This window comes from Patella vulgata, chromosome 1 (genome assembly GCF_932274485.2).
Source record: "Patella vulgata chromosome 1, xgPatVulg1.2, whole genome shotgun sequence".
Lineage (NCBI taxonomy): Eukaryota > Metazoa > Mollusca > Gastropoda > Patellidae > Patella > Patella vulgata.
Window position 1 is genome coordinate 32,993,022 of NC_065879.2, and position 22,862 is coordinate 33,015,883.

At 30.9% G+C, this 22,862-nt stretch overlaps 2 protein-coding genes across 5 annotated transcripts; one reads left to right on the forward strand and one right to left on the reverse strand.

Annotated features, from left to right (window-relative positions):
• Positions 1 to 2: 2 nt before the first annotated feature.
• LOC126818824 (U2 small nuclear ribonucleoprotein auxiliary factor 35 kDa subunit-related protein 1) lies at positions 3 to 7,096 on the forward strand. The gene is made up of 10 exons (XM_050546469.2): positions 3 to 126; positions 1,078 to 1,142; positions 1,261 to 1,439; positions 2,618 to 2,701; positions 3,280 to 3,318; positions 3,805 to 3,908; positions 4,576 to 4,682; positions 5,251 to 5,413; positions 5,691 to 5,800; positions 6,222 to 7,096. The coding sequence occupies exons 1-10, from the start codon at positions 92 to 94 to the stop codon at positions 7,034 to 7,036; spliced, it is 1,701 nt and encodes a 566-aa protein (XP_050402426.1). The 5' UTR covers positions 3 to 91; the 3' UTR covers positions 7,037 to 7,096.
• A 783-nt stretch (positions 7,097 to 7,879) lies between these two features.
• Positions 7,880 to 22,830, reverse strand: LOC126818989 (AP-1 complex subunit sigma-2). 4 transcript variants are annotated; one of them, XM_050546931.2, is made up of 6 exons: positions 22,192 to 22,335; positions 20,772 to 20,950; positions 20,203 to 20,311; positions 19,575 to 19,712; positions 18,392 to 18,467; positions 7,880 to 10,351 (listed from the first exon to the last, which is right to left on the reverse strand). In XM_050546931.2, exons 1-5 carry the CDS (start codon positions 22,246 to 22,248, stop codon positions 18,423 to 18,425), a joined length of 528 nt encoding a protein of 175 aa, XP_050402888.1. In that variant the 5' UTR covers positions 22,249 to 22,335; the 3' UTR covers positions 7,880 to 10,351; positions 18,392 to 18,422. The 4 variants fall into 4 exon arrangements, with proteins under 4 accessions (XP_050402888.1, XP_050402971.1, XP_050402735.1 ...); XM_050547014.2 differs by lacking the exons at positions 18,392 to 18,467; positions 22,192 to 22,335 and adding an exon at positions 22,689 to 22,830; XM_050546778.2 differs by lacking the exon at positions 18,392 to 18,467 and having other exon boundaries at positions 22,192 to 22,327.
• Positions 22,831 to 22,862: the final 32 nt, after the last annotated feature.

The following is a 22,862-nucleotide window of genomic DNA, read 5'->3' on the forward strand; positions in this document are numbered from 1 at the left end:
TGCACAAATTTGGACGTGATCAACATGTGACGGCAGTAGAAAAATAAGTTTATCAAAATTCAGTAGTTAAACACCTAAACACCCGGATAACATGTCTGTAAACTGTAAAAAAGAAATGAATTTAAGGTATTTTGCTTCTTAACATTACGGTACGCCTTTGGAAGCTTTCAGTCATCATATTCATTTCGAATCATATGACGAATTCACGATCCGTGTGTATATTTTTATGTTTTTGTTGATCATTGATTCATCTCTTCTGTTCATAAACAAATGATTACTTTCGTTTGCCCTTTAGATCTAAAACTAAACTAGCTAATCTCTGAGCCATAATTGAAAAAAAAAAAAAAAAGTTTTCGTCCTGTATGAACAAACTATTTAATTGTTGTTGTTTAAAAACTGATCTATTGCAATGTGTTTAAAACCCCCTCCCTTGACTTCAGAAACTAATTAAAATCCATTGTACACCTACAATTAAATATTTAAAGTTTCAAGTAATAAACAGCTAGGTTCTCTTTTGAAAAATTTACTTGTAATGTCTAATTGATAATTTAGATAACATTTCAGCCCTTAAGAAAGACTTGTAATAAGCAGATTTTGCTCTTGCATAATGCATGTTTAAGTTTCAGTTTTTGAAATTTTTAAAACAAGTTTTTTAAAACAAATTTCATGCTTTACCCAATACTTAAGAAAATATTTATCAATTTATTTTTCAACTGATGGTATTCAAATTAGATAGTATGTAATAGTGGAGACAGATCGGCCTATCCATCACCAAGATGTAGATTTTCAGGTCCAATGTAATTCTCATGATTAACCTACATGTATCGTTATGGGTCCAGATTCATTCCCATTGTTGTCCTAAAAAGTGCCAATTACAGGTTGGCATGAACGTAGAAGAACAGTTGAAAGTTGGAATTCAAAATAAGAGTAGGCAATAGTGCTGCTGTCATGGCACAATTTCACTCATTACACACTGAATAGCACACTTTCTTCATTAGCCTGGTTGGTTCAGAAAAATAAAATAGAATGTTAAACCCCATTTCATTTGTGATTATAATTCATATTTTTCGGTTTTAGTCACAAACAATGGAAGAAACTGAAAAGAAAACAGAAAAGGGTTGCTGAAGCATTATTAAGAGCAGGTAATATTTTTGGATTTATTTTTATTTGGGTTTCATTCAGATTTATTATCATCATATACTCAGATGAAAGATGGTATTTCAAAACAACTTGATTACTATCTTCCATTTTATATTTTAGGGCAAGAAAATGATGATAAATCTGAGAGTTCATCAGATTCTGAAAAACGTGAAAGAGAAGAAAAAGAAAGAGAGAAACAACATCAGTTATTTTTAGAGAGAGAAAGATTAGCACAGATAGTATTTTTGGCCAATAAAGAAAAAGAGAGGAAAGAAAAAGAATATTTAGAGGAACAGCAGGTAGGTCTATATATACCATAACTTATTTGATCTAAGATCATTGGCAAATTAGTTTTTATATCAAATAATTACACTCAAAGGTGTTGAGAAGGTCTCTAAGGTATTGGGGTGAAGAATCGTCATTTAGAGCAGAATACGTAATAAACAGTATTTTAAAATTGATACATTGACAGACTTAAAGATACATTATGTAAGATTTAGATAAAGAGCTGACCATTCTTGCTAGCTCAAAAATAGATAATGTAAAATGAAAATTTCATTTGTAGTTTGTAGTTTTGACAAAATGTGTGCGTTGTGGTATCCAGGGCACTGGTGGTATATTTGAGACTTAGCCTTGCTTTCCCATTTTTAATAAAATTTTTAAATGGCTAACCGTTCTAATCTAGTTGAAATCTTGAGTATCCGATGCCATTGAGAGTTGATTATGGTCTTTTCATGGTCTTGTTTTGTTAATAAATGGCTAATTAATAGTTTATATAAAATTTCAGGCCTAAAGAAAGAACTGCAATAGGCAGATTTATCTCTTGCTTTAATGTACAATGTATGTATAAACGTAAAAATGGATAATCAAGACTTTGTTTCTTATTATACCGACTTTAGTAATAATGATCAAAGCTAGCCTAAAATTCAAAAGCTAATATCTCGGTTCAGAGTGGAGCAATTGGACTGAAATTTTCAACATATTCTATTTACGTTATCTATTTTTTAACTATTATAGCGAGAAGGAGAAGTGTCAACTCTTTATCTAATCTCCCATAATGTCCATTTAATAAATAATAAAATTTAAACATATATTATGCAAGAGCTAAATCTGCCTATTGCAGAATTTTTTTAGGCCTGAAAAGTTATCTAAATTATTAATTAGACATTAATTAACTTATCCAGATCATAATCATAATCAACTCTCAATGTCATCGCTAGCCTGCGATATTTACTGGATTAGGATCCCATCTGCTGCTCTACGCTCATTCTTGATTAAATCCAGAAATGGATAATCAAGACTATGTATTTTATCGTACCGACTTTAGTTATGATGATCGAGGCTAGGCCGAAAATTCAATCGCTAAATTCTCGGTTCAGAGTGGATCAATTCGACTAATTTAACAGCAAATTCGCTTTACGTTATCTATTTTTTAACTATTATAATAATTTGGGATTATAAACAATAATAATTTCAGAAAAAGATTAAAGAAGAATGGGAAGAATTGAAGAAGAAAGAAGCAGAAGAAAGAGAGAAAAGAGAAACTGAAAAGGACAGACAGGTGAACTGGGGTGCTTGATTGAAAAATATCCTAAATTTTAAAAAAGAAATCAATTTATATTTTTAATATCTCAATCTTTTTGTGTTTTGTCTCCACAATTTAAATACAATGTAGTATAATTCTATCATATCCCGAATAGAATGAAACATGTACATGTACATTTAATGTAGTAACTAGTGTCCTCAATGCAAAAGAAACCTTTTCTAGATTCTTGTTTGCAGTGATCAATAGATGATAGTTATATAAAGCTGCTTTAGCAGCATCTATGAATTACACTAAATAAAAAATTCCTTGACAGCTGAACATGTACTCTTGCTGGCAGTTTCAATGGAAAAGATATTTCAACTTTGTGTATTACAAGCAGTTTTATTGGGAAAGATATTTCCTCCAAAATGTATCTTTTTACATAATGTAGATTATAATGACTATGATTATGAAGTTGATTCTTTTCCTTACAGTTGAAATAAATTTGTCTACTTTAAATATTTTCTATGTATTATTATATCTGAATCTTAACTATTTAAGTCAGTATATTATTAGATATTGATTGGAAGGGGCTACTGTATGTTTTTTTGTAGGATGCTCTATTGAAGGAAGCTACAGTTCATGAAAACAAGGTAAATAGAATTGTCTGCTTTCAGTGCTTTTGATGCTGTATGACATTTTTTTTTTAAAAAAAGACTGTGAAGCTAAAAATCAAACATCAGAAAGTTGGGATACTAAATGTTAGAACTGGTCTCAACCAAGAGTTAACATAACAAATATCAACTATTATTGTAATATTTGTATATTGGGTGTAGGCAAAACAATGGTAGTAACAGCAGAAGTAATGGGTGCATTTTCATATGGTTGATGAACCATCTGAATAATCTGTATATTTAATTTGTGTAAAGTGTGCATGCTCCAGCATAGCAGATAATCTGAAAAAAACATAATTTGCTACTTGGGCTGTACTTATTATGTAATCGATTCTTCTCCTAAATTTCGTTAGTTTTTAATTATTGATTATCATTGTTTGCATTGCATTGTGTCAAAACATACATGGGATTCATAGAATATATGTTTGAACTGAATTTCTATAATCATTTGTTTATGTACTTTAGGATGCCTGGCATAACCCTATAGCACCAGTAATATATAGTTCAGAACGTCCAGTCAATGAATGTCCATTCTTCAAGAAAACTGGTGCCTGTAAATATGGAGACAGGTAAAATTTTGATATAGTCAATGATGCACTTAGCATATTTATTAAACCAAAGTGATTTTTCAAAATAATGTCAAGAGTTGGTGAACTTGTTCAATAAAAATTACCTTTATCCAGCTTGTGAGAAAAATATGCTGTAGATTCCAGGAAAAGAACCTTGATCAAAGAGCATGAATATAAAATTTTGGACATGTTATTAAAGGTCAATGTTAACCAGACACGACAAGTGTAACAATAAATTCAATGTTCTAAAAACAAAAACAATAGATTTAATATTAGAGTGAACGGCAGTTTCATTCACTAACGTCCATGGCCAACCACTTGAAAGCTGCAGAGATTAAATGCTAAACAATTAGAAATAATCTGCTCTGGTAGACTAACAAATGGAAAGTTGTCACCACTGTCAATGTCATGTCTGTTGGACATCTGCATGTATGCTGCATGCCTACTCACTGGCATAGATATTTGCTACAAGAGATGGAATTTTCTGCAACTCCATGTGTTTGTCTTTTTTTCTGCATTTTGTAGAGTTACATGTCTAATATTGTCTAATAATCATTGTTACCTTTTTATTATGCCCAGACTCAAATTATGACAATTATTTCATAATTTACTGTGAAGGATAATGTTTATTCCTCATACAATTATCTTTGATATTTATATTTTCCAGTTGTTCAAGATCTCATGATTATCCTGAAGAAAGTAAGACTGTTCTTATACCTGGAATGTTCTCACATTTTAGACTAGATCAGACTCTTATAGATGAATATGATACAGGTATATATTAATTCACTTGATAAATTTTCTAGCCGTCTCTAGCGTCTGGTTATTCCACTCCATACCGATAACATGCTCTCCAGATAAGAATATGACGTCACCATTTGACATGACTTGTAGAATATATCCAGCCTCATTCTACGAGTCCCTTGTTACAAATGGCGCTGACATGCACTATGGTACACAATTCGGGAACCAATGGTAAAATGTTTATTTTGTTTTAATTATTGGATATCAGAAGCCCATCTTTTCCCAGTAAGATCACAACATCAATGTTGATTTAAATTGACAAATAATTCGTGTCGAAGACTTTGCATGATATTGAGTTAGAGACTTAGCTACTTTAAGTTGAGTTGAACAGATGGTCAACTAACCAGTTAAACCATTGAATCAGAAAATACCCCCACCAATCACCATAGTTCTATCACCATAGAACTTCACTTTACATCACTTGATTGCAATTCAGTCTATATTTCCCATCAAGCACTCCCATAATAATACTGTCATGGATACCAATATGATTAAACATTTGTATTCAGTGTATCCATACCTTTATGTTTTTATTTAGATTTAAGTTTAGAATATGAAGATAAAGAGTTATATAACAGTTTTCTTGAGTTTTATGAAGATGTATTACCAGAGTTTAAGTCTATAGGAACAGTTACCCAGTTTAAAGTTTGTTCTAATTGTACTCCTCATCTACGTGGAAATGTTTACATTACATTTAAAAGGTAATCATTATTCTATATTTGTATACTGTTCAATATGTCCATCATCTGTCTGATAACAATTCATATGTTTATGAACACACCTCACCCCATTTAATTTCCGAAAGAGTTCTTGAAAGAAATATTTGAATCTTGAAAATTGTTTACAATGAATCTTATCTAATTTAGAATTTTTCTGTATCACATATAGCAAAGATACCTCACCATTAACATGTAAGCTTATTATAATGGCTATGGTTGTTCTTTGATTTTACTAGTATTACATATTTCTATATTTAAGTATTGAAGAAGCTCAGCAGGCTGTAATGAAGTTTAATGGAAGATGGTATGCTGGAAAACAGTTGAATTGTGAATATCGTAACATCGCTCTGTGGAAATCTGCTATTTGTGGTAAGTCTTAAAGAGGCATTTTCTAATAAGAAAATAAATGTTATTGATTTTGAACAATATCATTTGTAATAACCATAGACTTATAATTACCAAGCTCTTTTCTCCTTTGCACAACTGTTCATTAAACTCTTTGAAACAAATGAGTTATGGCTTGTAAAGTAGCATTTAAAACATCCTCATTAATAGCAGTGACATACTATTTAATTTTAATACCCAAAATAAATTACAGCAGATTGAGAATTAGATTTTTTCAATCAGCTTCAAACCAACGATGAACTCTTATTCCTTCTTTAAAGTTCAAGCGAAACTTCCAAGATGGTTGGTTGCACACTACAATCACAAATTGCCAAGAAAAACTGTCTTTCGTTCCTAATTCTCAATATCAACACACAGTTAATGAAAATTTGTCTCTTATTTTCAGGGTTGTTCTCACAAAAATCATGTCCAAAGGGAAACATTTGTAACTTCCTTCATGTTTTTCACAATCCAAGAAATGAATTTAGAGATGCGGACTTTGATAATTACAATGGAGAACAGTCTTACAGACGTGACAGACGGCCAGACTATCGAAACAGAAATCCTCCTTCGAGGCGATACAGGTCAAGGTCGAGATCACGGTCCAGGTCAAGATTAAAACACAGATCAAGAAGTGAGAGGTCCAGATCAAGATCACATTCTAGACAAAGATATTCTCGACATAGATCGAAGTCAAGGTCACGATATAGCAACAGGAAGAGGTCAAGATCAAGGTCACGATATTCTCAAGGTAGATCCAGATCAAATTCCCAATCAAGGCAGTATTACAGAGATAGATCTTATTCTAGTTCTGATTCAGAGAGCAGAAGATCAGTACGTAATAAAAAGTCTAAAAAGAGCAAGAAGAGGAAGCGTTCAAAATCAAGATCAAATTCTCGATTAAACTTTAGATCAATTTCTCACCATAAACATACTAAAGAATTAGATGACAGCCCAACCAAATTAGACAATATAATCAAAAATAGTGGTAACGGTGAGCATCAATCACCTGGTTTGAATGAGTCAATTAAGGATTGTAGGGGTTCTAATAAAAATGGATGTGAATCAAATAATAGAGAAATAGTTGACAATGCTTTTGTGGAGGCTGCATTAGACAAGGACAATATTAACAAAAAACATAGAAAACACAAGAAAAATAAACATAAAACGAAAAAAAATCGTTCCGAAAAATCTCAATCTTCAGATCCTGATGAATTGTAGATAGGAGATCAGTGTTACTTTCGTTACATCAGCTTTAATAAAATGATTTGTTACTCAAAATAGCTTTGCCTTCTTTGTATATGAACATTATTTATCATATTTTCTGAAGTGTAGAACTTGGTCTGCTTTTGAAAGAAATGGGGTTTATGCCTTGTGAGTGTTTTATGTAAGTAGTATTGTGAGCATGTCTTTGAATCCATGGGATATTCCTAGTCAACATAGCGGTCATGAAATTGAATTTTGAGGCATTCCAGTATCCTACAAGTGTCTACTCTTACTGACTTTGTAACTAAACTATAAAAAGACTTTATTTAAGACTATGTGAATAAAAACTTAAACATGCTGCATGTTGAAAAGATATATGGAAATTCAAACTAGACTTTTGTATTGGACACATTGGTTTTGTCAATGGTTTATTTTACTTCTCTTTTGGATTGTTCTATTGTCTGTCAAAGATAAATTCCACAATGATCATACACCCACATTTTGAAGGATGACGTTTCAGTAGTGTGACGCCAAATTTCCATAAGGTTCCTTCTTTGGGCTGGCTGATTCAATTTTAGTGACTTTGTGAAAAAGCATTCTCTGCCACTGAATTTTTAATTAGTTCCTCTTTAGGACTAGCCGAATAAAAGGAACCAGTTCGCGACTTCGGTGCTCAATATCCGATTCCTCAATATCAGTGCAAAAAAAAGCCCTATTCGTATTTATGCAACATATTTGACCACTATTTCAGATGCATTACCCCAAATTTTCAAGGGATTTAAACAGTAAGAATTACTCTTTAAGAAAAATCTTGTACTTGAAAAATGCAAATGTACCAATACAAAAAAACAACAAATACAAAGTAGATAACATTTTAATATTCATATAGATACATTTATATAACAATTATAATATTTTTATTCATAATTTAATTATTCGCTTTTTGACTTCTGGAAAGAATGAGATATATATTTTATATGTAAGAAAATCAAGACAACACTGATTTAAAATAAAGATACTCAAAAAGGCCACATACATTTATTTAAGCACAACAAATCCTGACAAGAGTGTTTTAACATTTTATAGAACTATTAATCAACCTATTTATTTGTCTCCCTTTTAGGCCACACAAAATAAATGTCTTGTTTCTCGGGCAACTGACAGCTGAAACTGTAGGGAGGGAGGGCGGTTTCTTTTTTTTTTTTTACTCATTGATGGTGCAAAATAAAATTTGGCTATTGCTGAAAATTGTTGGGGCGGGAGGGCGGTCTTTCTTTTTTTTTTTTTTAAATGAGAAAGTCATTACTTGTTTACGTTTTTGCTTTCCGTTATATTCAACTTTATTGTACATACTTAAAACATAAACCCAAAATCAAGTCTACTAAAACACTGAGACTGAACACTGACTGAAAGGAAAATAATTTTCCATATTTAATTCACATAATTGAAATTGGTTTAAAATAAAATTCCATACGACTATGTAATAGCCCTCCATAAAGACAACAATATTTTTAAAAACTAAGCCTCTTTCACCAGGTGTATCAAAAATAATAATCATGGTAAACAGTATTTAAAACTAAATCTAGTATCGCCGGTTTGTTTATAATTATTTACCGAATTCCAACAAATGCATGTCACACCGTGTCATCGGTATTGGAGATTGCCGGAAATACTGTTTCTTGGGATATTCGGTGTGTTTCTCAGGATATTCGGTGTTCTATCCGGTGTTTATATTGAATGACTATTTAAATCTAACTAACAACTGGTCAGTAAAACCATCAAATCGGTAATCCAATTATTATTTTCCGGATTATCGAAACTACCGTAAATGTGCTAATAATGACCCAGATTCTAAGGTATGCATTATCACATTATGACGACTATCGTCATCGTATCGTATTCTTAGCTATAATTAATTAACCTGTTCTACGGTTCATTATTTTATCAATAGGATTTTCCAAACAAGGACCGACTGAAGCCGGCAATAATGAGCCGATTACGATCGAATGATTGAAATATTGTCGCCAATGACTTTTAACACGAATCAAATTCTAGTTTATCAGGGGAGGTAATTAATATCACGTGATACAAAATGGAGGTTCTTTCGATATCAATAAAAAAGGCAAATCTGCCAAACTTCGCCATTGTTCGGATAAAAAAGACAGCATGTTCATCTGAATCAGTTTTAATACATTTGAATAGATATACATGTATGGCGGATGTAGGTACACGCGGGATATTTTTTTTTACGACTTGCTTGTCGATGTGCGGGCGGGCGTTACATATTTATTTTTTTTCATCAAGACTAATAAATAGACTGCACGCGCAACCAATTTTGCGTGCGGGCGGTGCCCGAGAAACAAGTTATTTTATTTGTGTTGCCTTATAATTGACATATTGATGATTTAAGTTATATTATTGTGACCTTGTCTTCAAATACATGTACTGTTGCAAATGAAAAAAGTTTCAATGTTGGGCTTTTACATTAGTAAAAGTTGTATTTTAGCAATTTTAAATTTCTGCATTCTAATTTATTAAAGATACATTATCCTGGAAGAATAGATAAAGAGCTGGCAGTACTCCTTCTCGCTATAATAGTTAAAAAATTGTTCCACTCTGAACCAAGATATTAGCGATTGTATTTTGGGCCTAGTCTCAATCATCATGAAGTCGGTACAATAAAAAACATAGTCCGGATTATCCATTTTTTTTTTTAATCATCAATGTGTGGGGAGCAGCAGATCAGATTTAAATCCAGTGAAAGTCCGACACATAAGATGGCATCGAGAGTTGATTATATAACATTTCAGGCCTAAAGAAAGACCTGCAATTGGCTGCAATGCAGATTTAGCTCTTGCATAATGTATGTTTAAATAATCAAACAATAAATGCAGGTATTATTTATTTGGTGTTGGAGCAGAAAACAAATCATACAGATTTTTAAATTAAATTTTTTGTTCAAGACTGCTGATATTAAATGGTCAAAGCGTGTATGTACAAAGATAATGTAAGTTTAATCAGAATAATTCTAATGAAATATAAATAATTTTTTATTATTAGTAATGACTAGCGACTATGAAATATACTTTTTCAATTTCTGAAACATAATCACGGTTTCTATGATTGCTATCAATAAAAATTTCAAATATATTTGAATAAAATGGAATTGGAATATAATGGTTTTAAAATGATTTGGTTCTTTAGTCATTTCAGTCTTTGTTGTGTCTCTAGGCACTGACTGGTGAACGAAAGATTATCACAATATCAATAACATTAACTCGACACTGTGAAACCCATTTCTTCCAGGATAGATTTTGGCTCATCATTTTCCTGAAGAATAAAAATTATAAATTTAAACAATATGCAACACAGTTGATTCTAAGATACAGGACATATTTAATAATAAATGAATTCTAAGTATTTGAAATACATACATATCTCCTCTTCATTATAATAGATGCACAAAAATAAAATTTTATTTAAAATTAGGATGCATAAATGATGATTAATTATATTAAAAGTTATTTTATAAATATAGTATAGAAATATAATTTAATAAAAAAGAAGTGTGGTGGAGTGGTGACGAATATCATACACAAGAAAAACATATAAACAAAAATAACACAACAGAACATATCAGAACATACCTATATATTTTATTTCTAGTATGACTGAAGGGTTCAATTATTGAAAGAAGGGTCAGACCGTTTACATCCATATTCCAAATAAGCAAAAAAAAAAAACTTTCAAGGAATGCATTTAATTTGTAGGTTTTATTAAATATCTCCAGCCTCTATTCCTTTATTAAAATTTGATAAAGTTATTAAACTTTTAATAAACTTAATGTATCTTTTAAACTATATATTTATTATGTATATATACTCCATAAAAACATATGTCCAAATTCCTCCCAAAACAGTGAATTTTTATTTTTTCTAAGGATCTTTATTATTTTTATTGGATTACTCACTCTCTCCCCCTCCCCTCCCTTCTCTGTTTGATGATATAAATTGCCTAAACAAGAGTTTTAAAATATGTACATTCTTTTTATACCCCTACATTTTCATGTGGATGTATTACGCCGTCCGGACGTCCATCCACAATTTGTTTGTGAACACTATACAGGTCACAATTTTTATCCGATTGTGACGAAACTTGAAATATAGGTCTATCTCCCAAAAATCTCTGTTTCTTTCGATATTGGCATGTATCGCACCATAATTTCCTGATTGTTCGAGAAATAACGTTTTTAATTGAGGACCCTCTAGAGATCACAATTTTGATCTGATTTTGATGAAACTTTATGCGTATATAACAAAGATCCTGGTTCCTTTCGATAATCGCGTATATCTGAACATAACTTCCTGGATTACGTCCCCTGATAGTTCGAAAAATCGCATTTTAGCTTTCGGACCCGCTAGAATTCACAATTTGTATTCGATTTTAAAAAACGTTTAAATATATAACCGTTGCATATAAATAAAGGTTTAATTTTTCGTAAAATTCTGACCAAAACTGCCGTACAAAATGGCCACTCCTTGTATGGAAATAGTGTAAAAGTATGTAATACCAAGGTTGTGGATACTCTAGAGGCCACAATTTTGATCCGATTTTGATGAAACTTTAAATTTATGTTTATATCACAATGATCTTGGTTCTTTTCGATCATGCATGATTAAAATCCAAAGGTCTTGGTTTCTTTCGACATTTGTGCAAATTGGACCATAACTTCCTGGATTATGGCCCCTGATTGTACGAAAAATAACCTTTATAGCTTATAATGGATATTATAATGGTCTGAAAGTCAGTAATGTGATAATAATCTATATATTGAGAAAAGCTTAATCAACAGTAAGAACATATAAAAGTAGTGAATATGAAATAAGTAAACTAGTATTAAAAAAAAGCAACAACAATAACATGATTAACAACATAAACAGCCCCACATTTAGTAAACAATATTTTGACTAAATCGTAGCACATACATCATAGCACAGATGAGCAGTGAAAGAGAGAGCACACAGTTACACCAGATGGTATCCAAAATCTTTTGTTTTGAGATAAGTTCCTTATAACATCCTAAAGGCATAGGATTTATAAAATGTACAGGTATTGCGATGCACTTTATGGAAAGAACTCAGTTCCTATATCTGGTGCTTTATTGCACATAAAACCCCACAGGAAGCTGCTACAAAAACAACTGAAATAAGATCGGGTTTAAAGTCGTACTTTTCTGCACCATCGGGCTAACGAAGATGGACATGGGACCCATGTACATGGGACCCATCTGCACGTCTCAACAGTGCCCCTTAGCTGCTAAAAATTTAAGCCAAAGAAGCAAGATTATATTCCGTTGTAATTCTTTATTTTCACCCCATGTTACTAGCTGCAATATTAGTATTTTATCAGAATTAGTCAAAATATATACACAAAAACTAAATAGACGCTTTAAATAAACTACAAGCAGGCAGGTGTGGAGATATCCCAAGGTTTCTTTGATATCGTAAACTAAAAATAAATAATACTACAGTTAAAATAGAAAAAAAAGAAGAAGAAATAAACATCCTCTCTTATTAGCATCATTATGAAAAAGAAGAAATTTTCAATTTATATTTTAATATAATTGAAAATCATATTTAAAAGAGAAATATAATGTAGATTTATGAATATTCAAAACCTGTTCTTTAATTCCAAATCTTTTTTTCTCTGATCTTCTGAGTCAAACCTTGTTCAAATCCACTTCTTCCACAATGACAGCCAGTTTACAATCATCAACATTTTGAAATAGTTTGAATGACATGTAAAACAGTTCAATAATTTGAATAAATCAAAACTGTTGTTCAGTTTTAAACTAATGTTCGCTTACATTAATCTTTTAAGTTTACTATGCTTACAATGATTCCACTATGATTTTATTTGGAATTCTTTAACCATGTATGCATTATAGAAAAAAATGTCAGAAAAATGTTGATCACTATAAATCATTGTCAATAAAGCCATTTACCAAAGCAAAAAATAAACTAACTTGTAAAGGTGCAGGGAACATGGTGAAATTTTTTTATAAAGCATGCAAGCGAAAATTGAATGTATTAACATCTTACCATTGAAAAATGAACTAAATGAAATTCTTATTTAGGGTTTACAGATGTACTACGAAAGAACAATATACCAAAACTTATTTCTGTATATATTTATATGTAGGCATATATGTATGCACTCGCAGAATTGATTTTAGAATTAATAATAACTGCAATGGATTTTTTTTTTAATAAAGACAATATTTATTGAATATTATGCACTGTATGATGAACAGGAATTACAAACAAAGAACAGTCAGATTACATTATAAAGTCATGGATATCAATAAGTTAATAACTCTCCATATGATATATTGTGTCTTGAAAGAAATGTACAATTCACAATTAAGCTGTTGTGAACAGCTGTTTCCTGGCAAAACCTTTTTTTCTGGAAGTAGTGGAAGCACTCTTATAACGTTACATGTATTAGTTATAACTTTAATTAATTTTCTATTTTTTTTTCCAAATTTAGACTTCCAACTTACTTTGATGTACACAGACAAAATAATTTAGACACCGAACTTAACGTTTGGTATTAAACTGATAAATACAGATTTAGTGGTAAAGATATACATATAGACAACAAGAAAACTTAGAGCAAATCAATTGCAAATCACTAACATACATATAAATCAAATTTGCTTAAAAAAAAAAAAGCATTCGTAAAAAATGAACACCCTAATTGCAAGTTATCAGATTTCATTACAAATTATAGTTTCACAATGAGATATGCTTAATATGAGATAAATTTAGGTAACTGGACAATCTTTCATACTGAAATAATATTGTACTGTAGAAAAGTGTTTAAATTAAGACTGGCATCATTACTAATATCCATCAAAATGTTAGATTGGCATAATTCTATATGTAAAGTAAAGTAAAATAATATATAAACCATTAAAATAAACAAATCTAATAAACTGTCATGAACACTAACAGGAATGTCTTGAGCTTAATAATAAAGAAAATAAACATTTTAAAACAATGCCATCACGTTATTCAATTTTTTATCAAAATATACTAATTCAAATTTAGATATTGAATTCTTCCTAACTATGATGAAACATCCGTTCACATTTTGATATAGCATAAATTGCACCAATGACTTAAACACATTACAATTTTAACAGAACCACAAAAGGTGCTCAGTCCCATACAACACTGTTATAATGATCATAAATGTCCATTTGCAGCACGCTAGATCCACAAATTTTCTTCTAATACAAGTACAGTAAATGGAAAATTGACAATAGGAAAAACTAATTGTTGAAGAGATTTTTTTTTTGTAATCAATATGATCTGAACTGGATCAAGGGAAACAATCCACAATAGAATTTACTGAAAAAATGTATTTTCTAGATCAGTACCATTACTTGTAAATTTATGTTCACTGAGAGACTCGTAAATCTATGTTCACTCAAGTGTTATAAGTGTTAATTTAGTAATTCATGCACAAATTTGATAACGTACAAGACTGAGTTCCTATGAAGTACATTATGTATATGTAAAATAATATTTATTATATACTAAATATAGAGATATTGTAGATTAGTATTAATACTCAGATGGAAGTCATGGCTGATACCAGTAATACTCAGTCCAATTAATAAGCATACAGTTATTATTAAAGACAATATATTTCACAAATCTCACATATTTACGCACCATAGTATCAGTATGATTGTGATGGGGGAAAAAAAAGTACATGTAATAAATAATTTTTATGTTATGAACAAAATTATGTAGAATCATTTTTTTTCAAAATCTGTCAAATAGCAGTGAGTCACTGACTCACATAGCATCATGCTGAATACAATGTATTTCAAATCCGGGGATCTTATTTTATTATGATGCATCCCAGCTTTTTCTGTATGTCTATTTTTTGTTGATAATAAAATGATATGGAGATCAGATAGTCAGACACCATTTAAACAAAACTTGAGTGAGTCAATTATTTATGAAATTGCAAAATTGGTTAAAATACAACAGAAAATATTTTTGTCTAATATATCACTGAGAAGCAATTTTCGAATTTGTAGTTCACATCATTGTATTCATTGTAATATGTACATTTACACCTAAAAAAACATGATTACAGTGTAAACTTTACACAACCAAATTGTTTAATTTCTCCCATCAGAATCATCTTGATATATTCCAGATTTATAAAAAGAAAAATGTATTTCAGAGACTACTTATAATAATACATGTATTTTCTTTTGTCTAAACATCCAACGAATGGGTGAATCTACCTGCCATTAACCTAAACCGTGATCATCAAAGAAGCCTTGGGGGGTCTCCTCCTGTAGTAGGAAAATAAGATAAAAAAAACACATAAATAACATGAAAATAGTCAATAACAAAAGCAATAACTTGGTGTTTTCTATACTAAGGCCAAACACCAAAACTCAATATTTGCAGCATAGATTGCAATCTAATCTGAAAATGAAACTTCTTATTAAAGCCCAATATGCCAAATAAACATCCTTATACTAATAGTCAAATATGTATGTATTGTTTTAATATCAAGACTTGCTAGTCAGCTAAAGTTATTATAAATCAATAAATCAATTTAAACAAATATGCCATAACTTCTGTTATGCTTGATGGATTCAAATACATAATTTTTTTAATTACTAGTATGTAACTAGTATGTATTGTTTTAATACCAAGACTTGCTAGTCAGCTAAAGTTATTATAAATCAATAAATCAATTTAAACAAATATGCCATAACTTCTGTTATGCTTGATGGATTCAAATACATAATTTTTTTAATTACTAGTATGTAACAATGTTCATACATTTATATTGATGGATGAGTATTGTCTTTTCTTTGGACTCTCTATAAAATTTTTATTTAGGCATATTAGAGATTTATTACTGCAATGATATAAAATTCTGTGACAAAAATCTTTTTGCGCATAGAATTCTAGATGTTGAGAACTAAAATATTGCCTTTAATTGAAGAACACACCATTTTAAAACAGTGATTATTAAACTGCAATATACTCTACAGTGATGTACCAATAACCGTTCTTAAAATCCATTAGAAGTTATAATTTTCTTATGTTTCAGTAACACCTGAATGTATTCTGATCTATATTTGTGTGTGTGTTCTTATGAGCATGATATTAGAAAGTTGTTAAAGTTTCAAGAAAAGAATACAAAACATTATGTTATGTATTTACATGTAAGATTATGTATCACATCATGCTACTAGATACATTTATTTAATTCCTGCAGTCATATTAAAGTCATCCCTATTACATGGAGAGGGGGTTTATAGGCTTCTGCCTGTTCTCCAATCCAGTTTCTGTGAATAAATATTGTTTAGAAAAAAAAAATCCCTATTATTACAAACTTGTCATACATGTATTAGGTTGGAAAACCCGAAAATCGAAACTTTCCAGAAATATTGGCTTTCTGCTAGAAATAATATTTGACAAAATAAATCTAAAGATTTTCTTTAAGAATAAAAAAGATTTTAAATAATGATTAGTGATGAAAACTTAATTTGGAATCAAGATTTCAATTAAAGAAACAACAAAGACAAACTAGAAAGTACAATAAGGAGCAATCTACAAAAGTCAAACAACGAAATGTAAAAGATTTTAAAAGTGATAACAAAAACAATGTTGAAGAGAACTGATTATAACAATCTGGTGAAGAAAACATTGGGTAACATCAAATGATTCTTGTAATAATTCCACACAAAACAGAGCTACATGCTCAATACACTGCACCTTCCATTACTTCTTTTATATTCTATCATGGCATTATATACTCTTCAAAAAAAAGTAGGGGATATTTAAATGCAAGCAGGTTGCGATATGATAAATAGCCATGGACATTTGAAATCCTTTGAGAGTATGTTCCCAGATGAAGAACTTATCGCCCCAACAGAACCACTGAGCTGCACATGCGACACGCAATAGCGCCATACACGTGGGAGGGGTTCATTGTCAAATTTGACACTTCAAGGAAGGGTTGATGAAAATTGCCGCGCGCAGGTTTATCTATCCATGTTTGCTTTCCTATCGGTTCTTGCATAACATTTACTGTTTAGCGTATCTTTGCTTTAGTGTGTTACGTTTAATTTGATCGGGAGACGTGTTCGTCGACGTCACCGACAACACTGCAAGTATTGGCCATGGCACTGCAAGAGGAGTGGGTCAGATTGCCCCAAATCGTAATTGGACGGTTGATTAGGAGTATGCCACGACGAATTGCTGAATGTCTGAGGATTGGTGGAGCAATTACTCATTAAGACAAAAATCAAAAACGTCCATTTTCACTTTTGACTGTGTATCTCTTTGCGAGTGAAATGGGGCCGTCAGATAAGCCACCCATATGAACTGTTTATGTTCATGTGTAGGCAATTGGCCTGTTATTAACATATACTGGTTAGCTCTAATAAAAACAGCAGTGCATTTCTGCAGTTTTGTATTGTTTCTGAATATCCCCTCCTTTTTTTTTTAAGAGTATAGTTATACAGGCAGTTTCTCATTACAATAACTCTGTCCTATTTTATTTATTATTCGTGAATCTTATCTAACAAGAGTAAAGACAATTGCCTGATAAGTATGAAACAATATATGAAAGAGAGTGGAAAGATAATTAGTCCATATCAATGCCTTTCTTCAGGTAAAAAAAAAATGGGCTACAAGTACCGACAATTGAGATATAAAATCAGTTTAGGTGGAATAAAATATCCAGCTTTTTAATTTTTCAAAATGTTCTAGTTTTTAATTTGTTCTTATGTAATTTGAGTTTGACTTGGAAAAGCATGTCGAGAATGATATGGTAAATAAATCATTGTACAATTTGAGAAATTTCAATACAATACAAATCTCAACGCTGCTACCATTATGACTGAGTGACACATCCCTCTAAATATAGAAAAGCATGCACTTACGGACAAACAGTAGTTGATTTATTGAGGAATGGCATCAATACAAATTCAGAAAAGAAAAAAAAAATCCGTAACCATTAGAAAGATAATACTTTCAGATAATTAAATATTAACTATAGTTGGTCAAACAGATGATTTAATTAAACTTGAAGGAACATATTTTTAAGAAGTACATGTAGTGAGACAGATTCAGACAAATTTCACAACCTTTTCCTTGCCATTCGCATCACATTATATTCGAGTCATGACAAATAAAGAAAAATTGAAATGGCAAATGAAACAGTGTATGCACAAAGTAGCTATTGCTTTATACAGGATCAAACAAAAACTGATTTAAGTCCCAGAAAACATGACAATTATCAACATAACTAGCTGAATACCTTTTATAAGATACATTAATGGTTGAAGAGATTATACTAAGCCATATTCTTTAAGAGCAGTTTCTATTGCATCGTCCTTTAGGAAATTAAAAGCAAAATAGAAAGTAGTACAAAGGAGTTGCATCAAGAAATTAAAATGAAAATTTGAAATATTCCATAAAGTGTGCAACACATGTAAAAGACTGGTTGTCTTACAACTTTTATTGTAATTTATTACAATTTCTAATGATTCAACTACTTTTCAAGTGAAGTGGCTTATTGATTTAAAACAACCGGTAAACTGGAGGTGTGCAATCAACCATGTGATTTCTCGTTTACTAATATAAATCAATATGTTAAATATTTTTTTTAAAAATTACTTTAATGATAAACTCTAAATCATTATGAATATTAGGCATGCTTCTAATGTAAAAAAAAATTTCTAAAAAAATTTAAAAAAAGGTTATTAAAACTACTGTTTTAAAAAAAAAACGGCATGCTTTACATGCTATGACTTTCATGTTTCCTCTTTATTATAGATAGACATTCAATTAGTTTTATTCCTGAACTACCAATTTGATTAAAGAACTTTCATTTAATTTTGTTTAAATGAGAGCAGCATTATAATTTTGGCATGCTCCAAGAATACTGTTAATTAATGAATATTGATATGGGAGTGTTTAGTATTAAAGTGGGTATTAAACACACATCTGGTTAAATCATATGGGTATTTCAAATCATTATATCACACATGGCACACATATTATTGATTGATTTTACCATAAAGGAATAAAGAAGGAAGGTGGCATGAAAGTTGCCTACATTATTTAACCAAGACAATAAGAACTTTATTCAATTGACCCATTCAATATTTTCAAGCCGACCGTGCAATAGGATCTGTCAAAACAGTAAAACTACAAGGGGGCAGTTTTGAACAGCTGTAACAAGGCTGTTTAATGTATTTCTTTTGAAATATTTAGACCATGTATGTGTCACGCTTGTTATACTTTATTCCTTTTTATTACAACCGTATGTATACCTTTATTAAAGCACCATTATTCTCTGATTAGTTCTATAACATGACAATAAAAATTTTATGAATGATAGATTATATTGATTAAGAATATATTGGTATAGTTGTATTAAACACAAACAGCATTCTAAAATAATCATAAATATTTTGGCAATGAAATTGACATCTTACCTCTTGTAGGAGATCTTGCGCTGCGATAGCTTTGAGTACATTTTTCTTGCTCGTCTCTTGAACTTCACCTCCTAGTAAAAACTCATCTAACATAAAATAGGCTTTCTCAAAATTAAATATAATATCTAGTTCACATACCTGTAATAAAGAGATATATTATAACTACAAAGAACAAATAATTATATGACATGCAATAAAGTCTCTAGATTAAAACCTAAATTTGCCAAGAGGCCAATACTTATTTTTCCTTTTTTAATCATAATAAAAATAAGTATAGGTTTCATACCATCTTGAGCTTGATGTACATATATAGATAGAAATAGATTATCATTCAGGCGTTCAGTAACAATAAAGATGGTGGCATGAAATAAGTAGAAACTACTGTCAACATTTTTACCAATATACTTATTGGCAACACTACCTTTTATTTAATTCATAAGATACAGTTAATGTATAACTATTTTTTAATATTTAATTTTATATACAATATTTCTTTCTATTATTATTCACACCTTTTCTAAACCATAACATTTAAAGATCAATTTGTAAGAGAAATTGTATTACTGAACACGAAGACAATAGTTTATCTATTGGGAAGTTTATTAGATAGACAAAATTAAATACTTACACTTCCAAAATACTTATCCAACAATTCAACATATCGGTGAATAATTTCTAAAGTAAGTAATTCATTATCTTCTGGTTCTATAGCACAGCAAAAATATAAACTAGCATATCTACAAATAAGGACAAGGGATTATTTTTTCAACCAACATTATATATGATGGTTGGCAACACTGTCTTTCCATGTGTTTGTTTGGTTGTATCAGGAAATACAATTTGCTGTGTTGGTATTGCGTGTGACACCTGCATTGAAATACTCTCTGTATACAGATATCGAGTCCAGTATACTTAAAGATACATTTCAAACAATGCACATTTTGTTATAAATTTAGATAGTATTGTTCAACACACTGAATGACCACCTTTAATTAATAAGATACTTAATATAAGCTATTGTGGGCAATTTGAGTTTACAAGTAGGCCTATATAATTTTATCTTTCCTGATCATTAAAAATATACTTTTGCCTTTCAACAGACAACCAAAATTATGCTTGAAAGAAGATTTCTGTTACAGAAAAAGCTTAGCCCATCTAATAAAATTTCACTAAGAAATACATGAACAAAATACACACCTTTTGTATACTACTTTTAAATCCTTCCATTCTAAAAAGCTACACATTTTAGGTTTTCGTCCTAAAACTAATGTGACTAATTCTCTTGTTATCTTCTTCTTGACTTTATCAGTATGTGCCACAAACCATTTCTGTAGTCGCAGCTTTCCTTGACGACTAAACAAAAGCATAAACTGCATCTAGAAATATACATATATTGAAAAAAGAAAATTATAAGTTTCTGCATTGTAATTAATCCATAAAATATGTTATAAAGTGGAAACCTACCAAGTCATGTAAAAATCCTCAATTTTAAGAGGGGTAATTTTAAAAATATTGGAGTACATATACCTGTACAAGTACATTGTATGTTTTCCTTGAGAGAAAATGACTCCCCAAATAAACCCATGGTACCTTACAATTCTGACTTGAAATAACAATTCAATCAGCTTTTTTTGTAGTAATGGAATAGTGTTGCTGAAGGGCTATAAATACTACAGACAAGAACCCAAGGGACCCTTCTGCATACAGTTAAGAGTACCCAATCGGTTGCAAAACCCTGTAATGGTACTCGACTTAATAAAGTTTGTAAAATCCTGCAGGTCATATTTGACATTGTCTTACAATATACATGTATTGCTACATCGGTAGCACTTCGGAATTCGTGGGAAATATTTCCACAGTCGCAGGAAACTGTAGCATAATGACAGTCGTTTAAACCAGACCAGAGGAAACTTTAGCATAAAGACAGTCATTTAAACATGATTAATGTGTGATCAGGTCATGTAATCAACAGTCGTTTTTGCAGCCAATCAGGGAATCTTATGTATACAGAAGCCAGAAGGGTACCCCAGGTACTTGTCTCTAGTATTATACTAGCTGACGACCCTTTCAGCATTAGTACATGTAGTATTGATAGCCAACTAGTGCTATTACCAAGACATTCCAGTTTGCCCTAAAAAATTTCAAGTCAGTGATATGGAAAACGAAATGGAGTTTAACATCTTACTGCTCCGGCTGGGCTTAGAAGATATTCATACTCCAACAATGACCTACTCTTATATCGAATCCCAACTGCCAAGGGATCTTTTTTATGTGCACACCAATGCGTACACAGGACCTCTGTTTTTTGTCCCATCCAAACGACTAGACAGCTGTCCTTCTCAGGCCCTCCGTCCTGCACCACAGAGATGTAGAAATAATTAAAGTATTCTGTCAGATTTTAACATGAGGTATTAGGTCTATTTTGTAGCATTTCGTAGTATCGTGTTAAAATTATCTGATTTGGTGTGTCAAATACGGAGTCTTGGGTCGGGAAAATGATAAATCGTCCTTGTCACTTAAAGTAGCTAAGTCTCTAACTCAATATCATCCAAAATCTTCAACATTGAAAACACGATTTATTTGTCAAATTAAATCAACATTCATGTTGTGATCTTACCGAAAAAAGATGGGCTTTTGATATCCAATATTTCAGACAAAATAAACATTTTACCATTGGTACAAGAATCGTGTACCATAATGAGCTTCAGCCCCAGTTGTATCAAGAGACTCGAGGGACGCGCCTAGACACATTGCACCAAATCAAACGGCGCATGTAGACAGGAATAACCAGACGCTAGAAATTTGCACTCGCTTGAGACTGCTGGCTTATTTCGCCGAACATAACTGATTAGAAATTGGAGTAAAACGGAAACCATTGAATGTAATTCAGTTTATATACATTCATATTACAGTATTATATGCGTTGCGACCCACTTTTGTCAATTTCTAGGTCCCAAATGTTAGCGATTTAGCTCTTTAAACTAACACTTATTTACGACAACGTAAACGAGTTTACTACCTACAGTTACAGTAACTTTATACTGAATCACTTCATTTCTTACAGTTTCCACAGACTATATGTATAAAATATATATTTGTAAATCTATAACTAACCATTTTGATCACAAATATGGATCAATAATGCTGTTTAAGATAGTAAAACAGGTATTTTCTTCTGTAACAGAATTAATCAATAATTATCAGAACACCCTCTGCCCTGCCACCTGTTTACTTCCGTGCGTTTACGTCACCGAGTACTGTGTAGTAAGACTGTAGCACTTCCGGTGA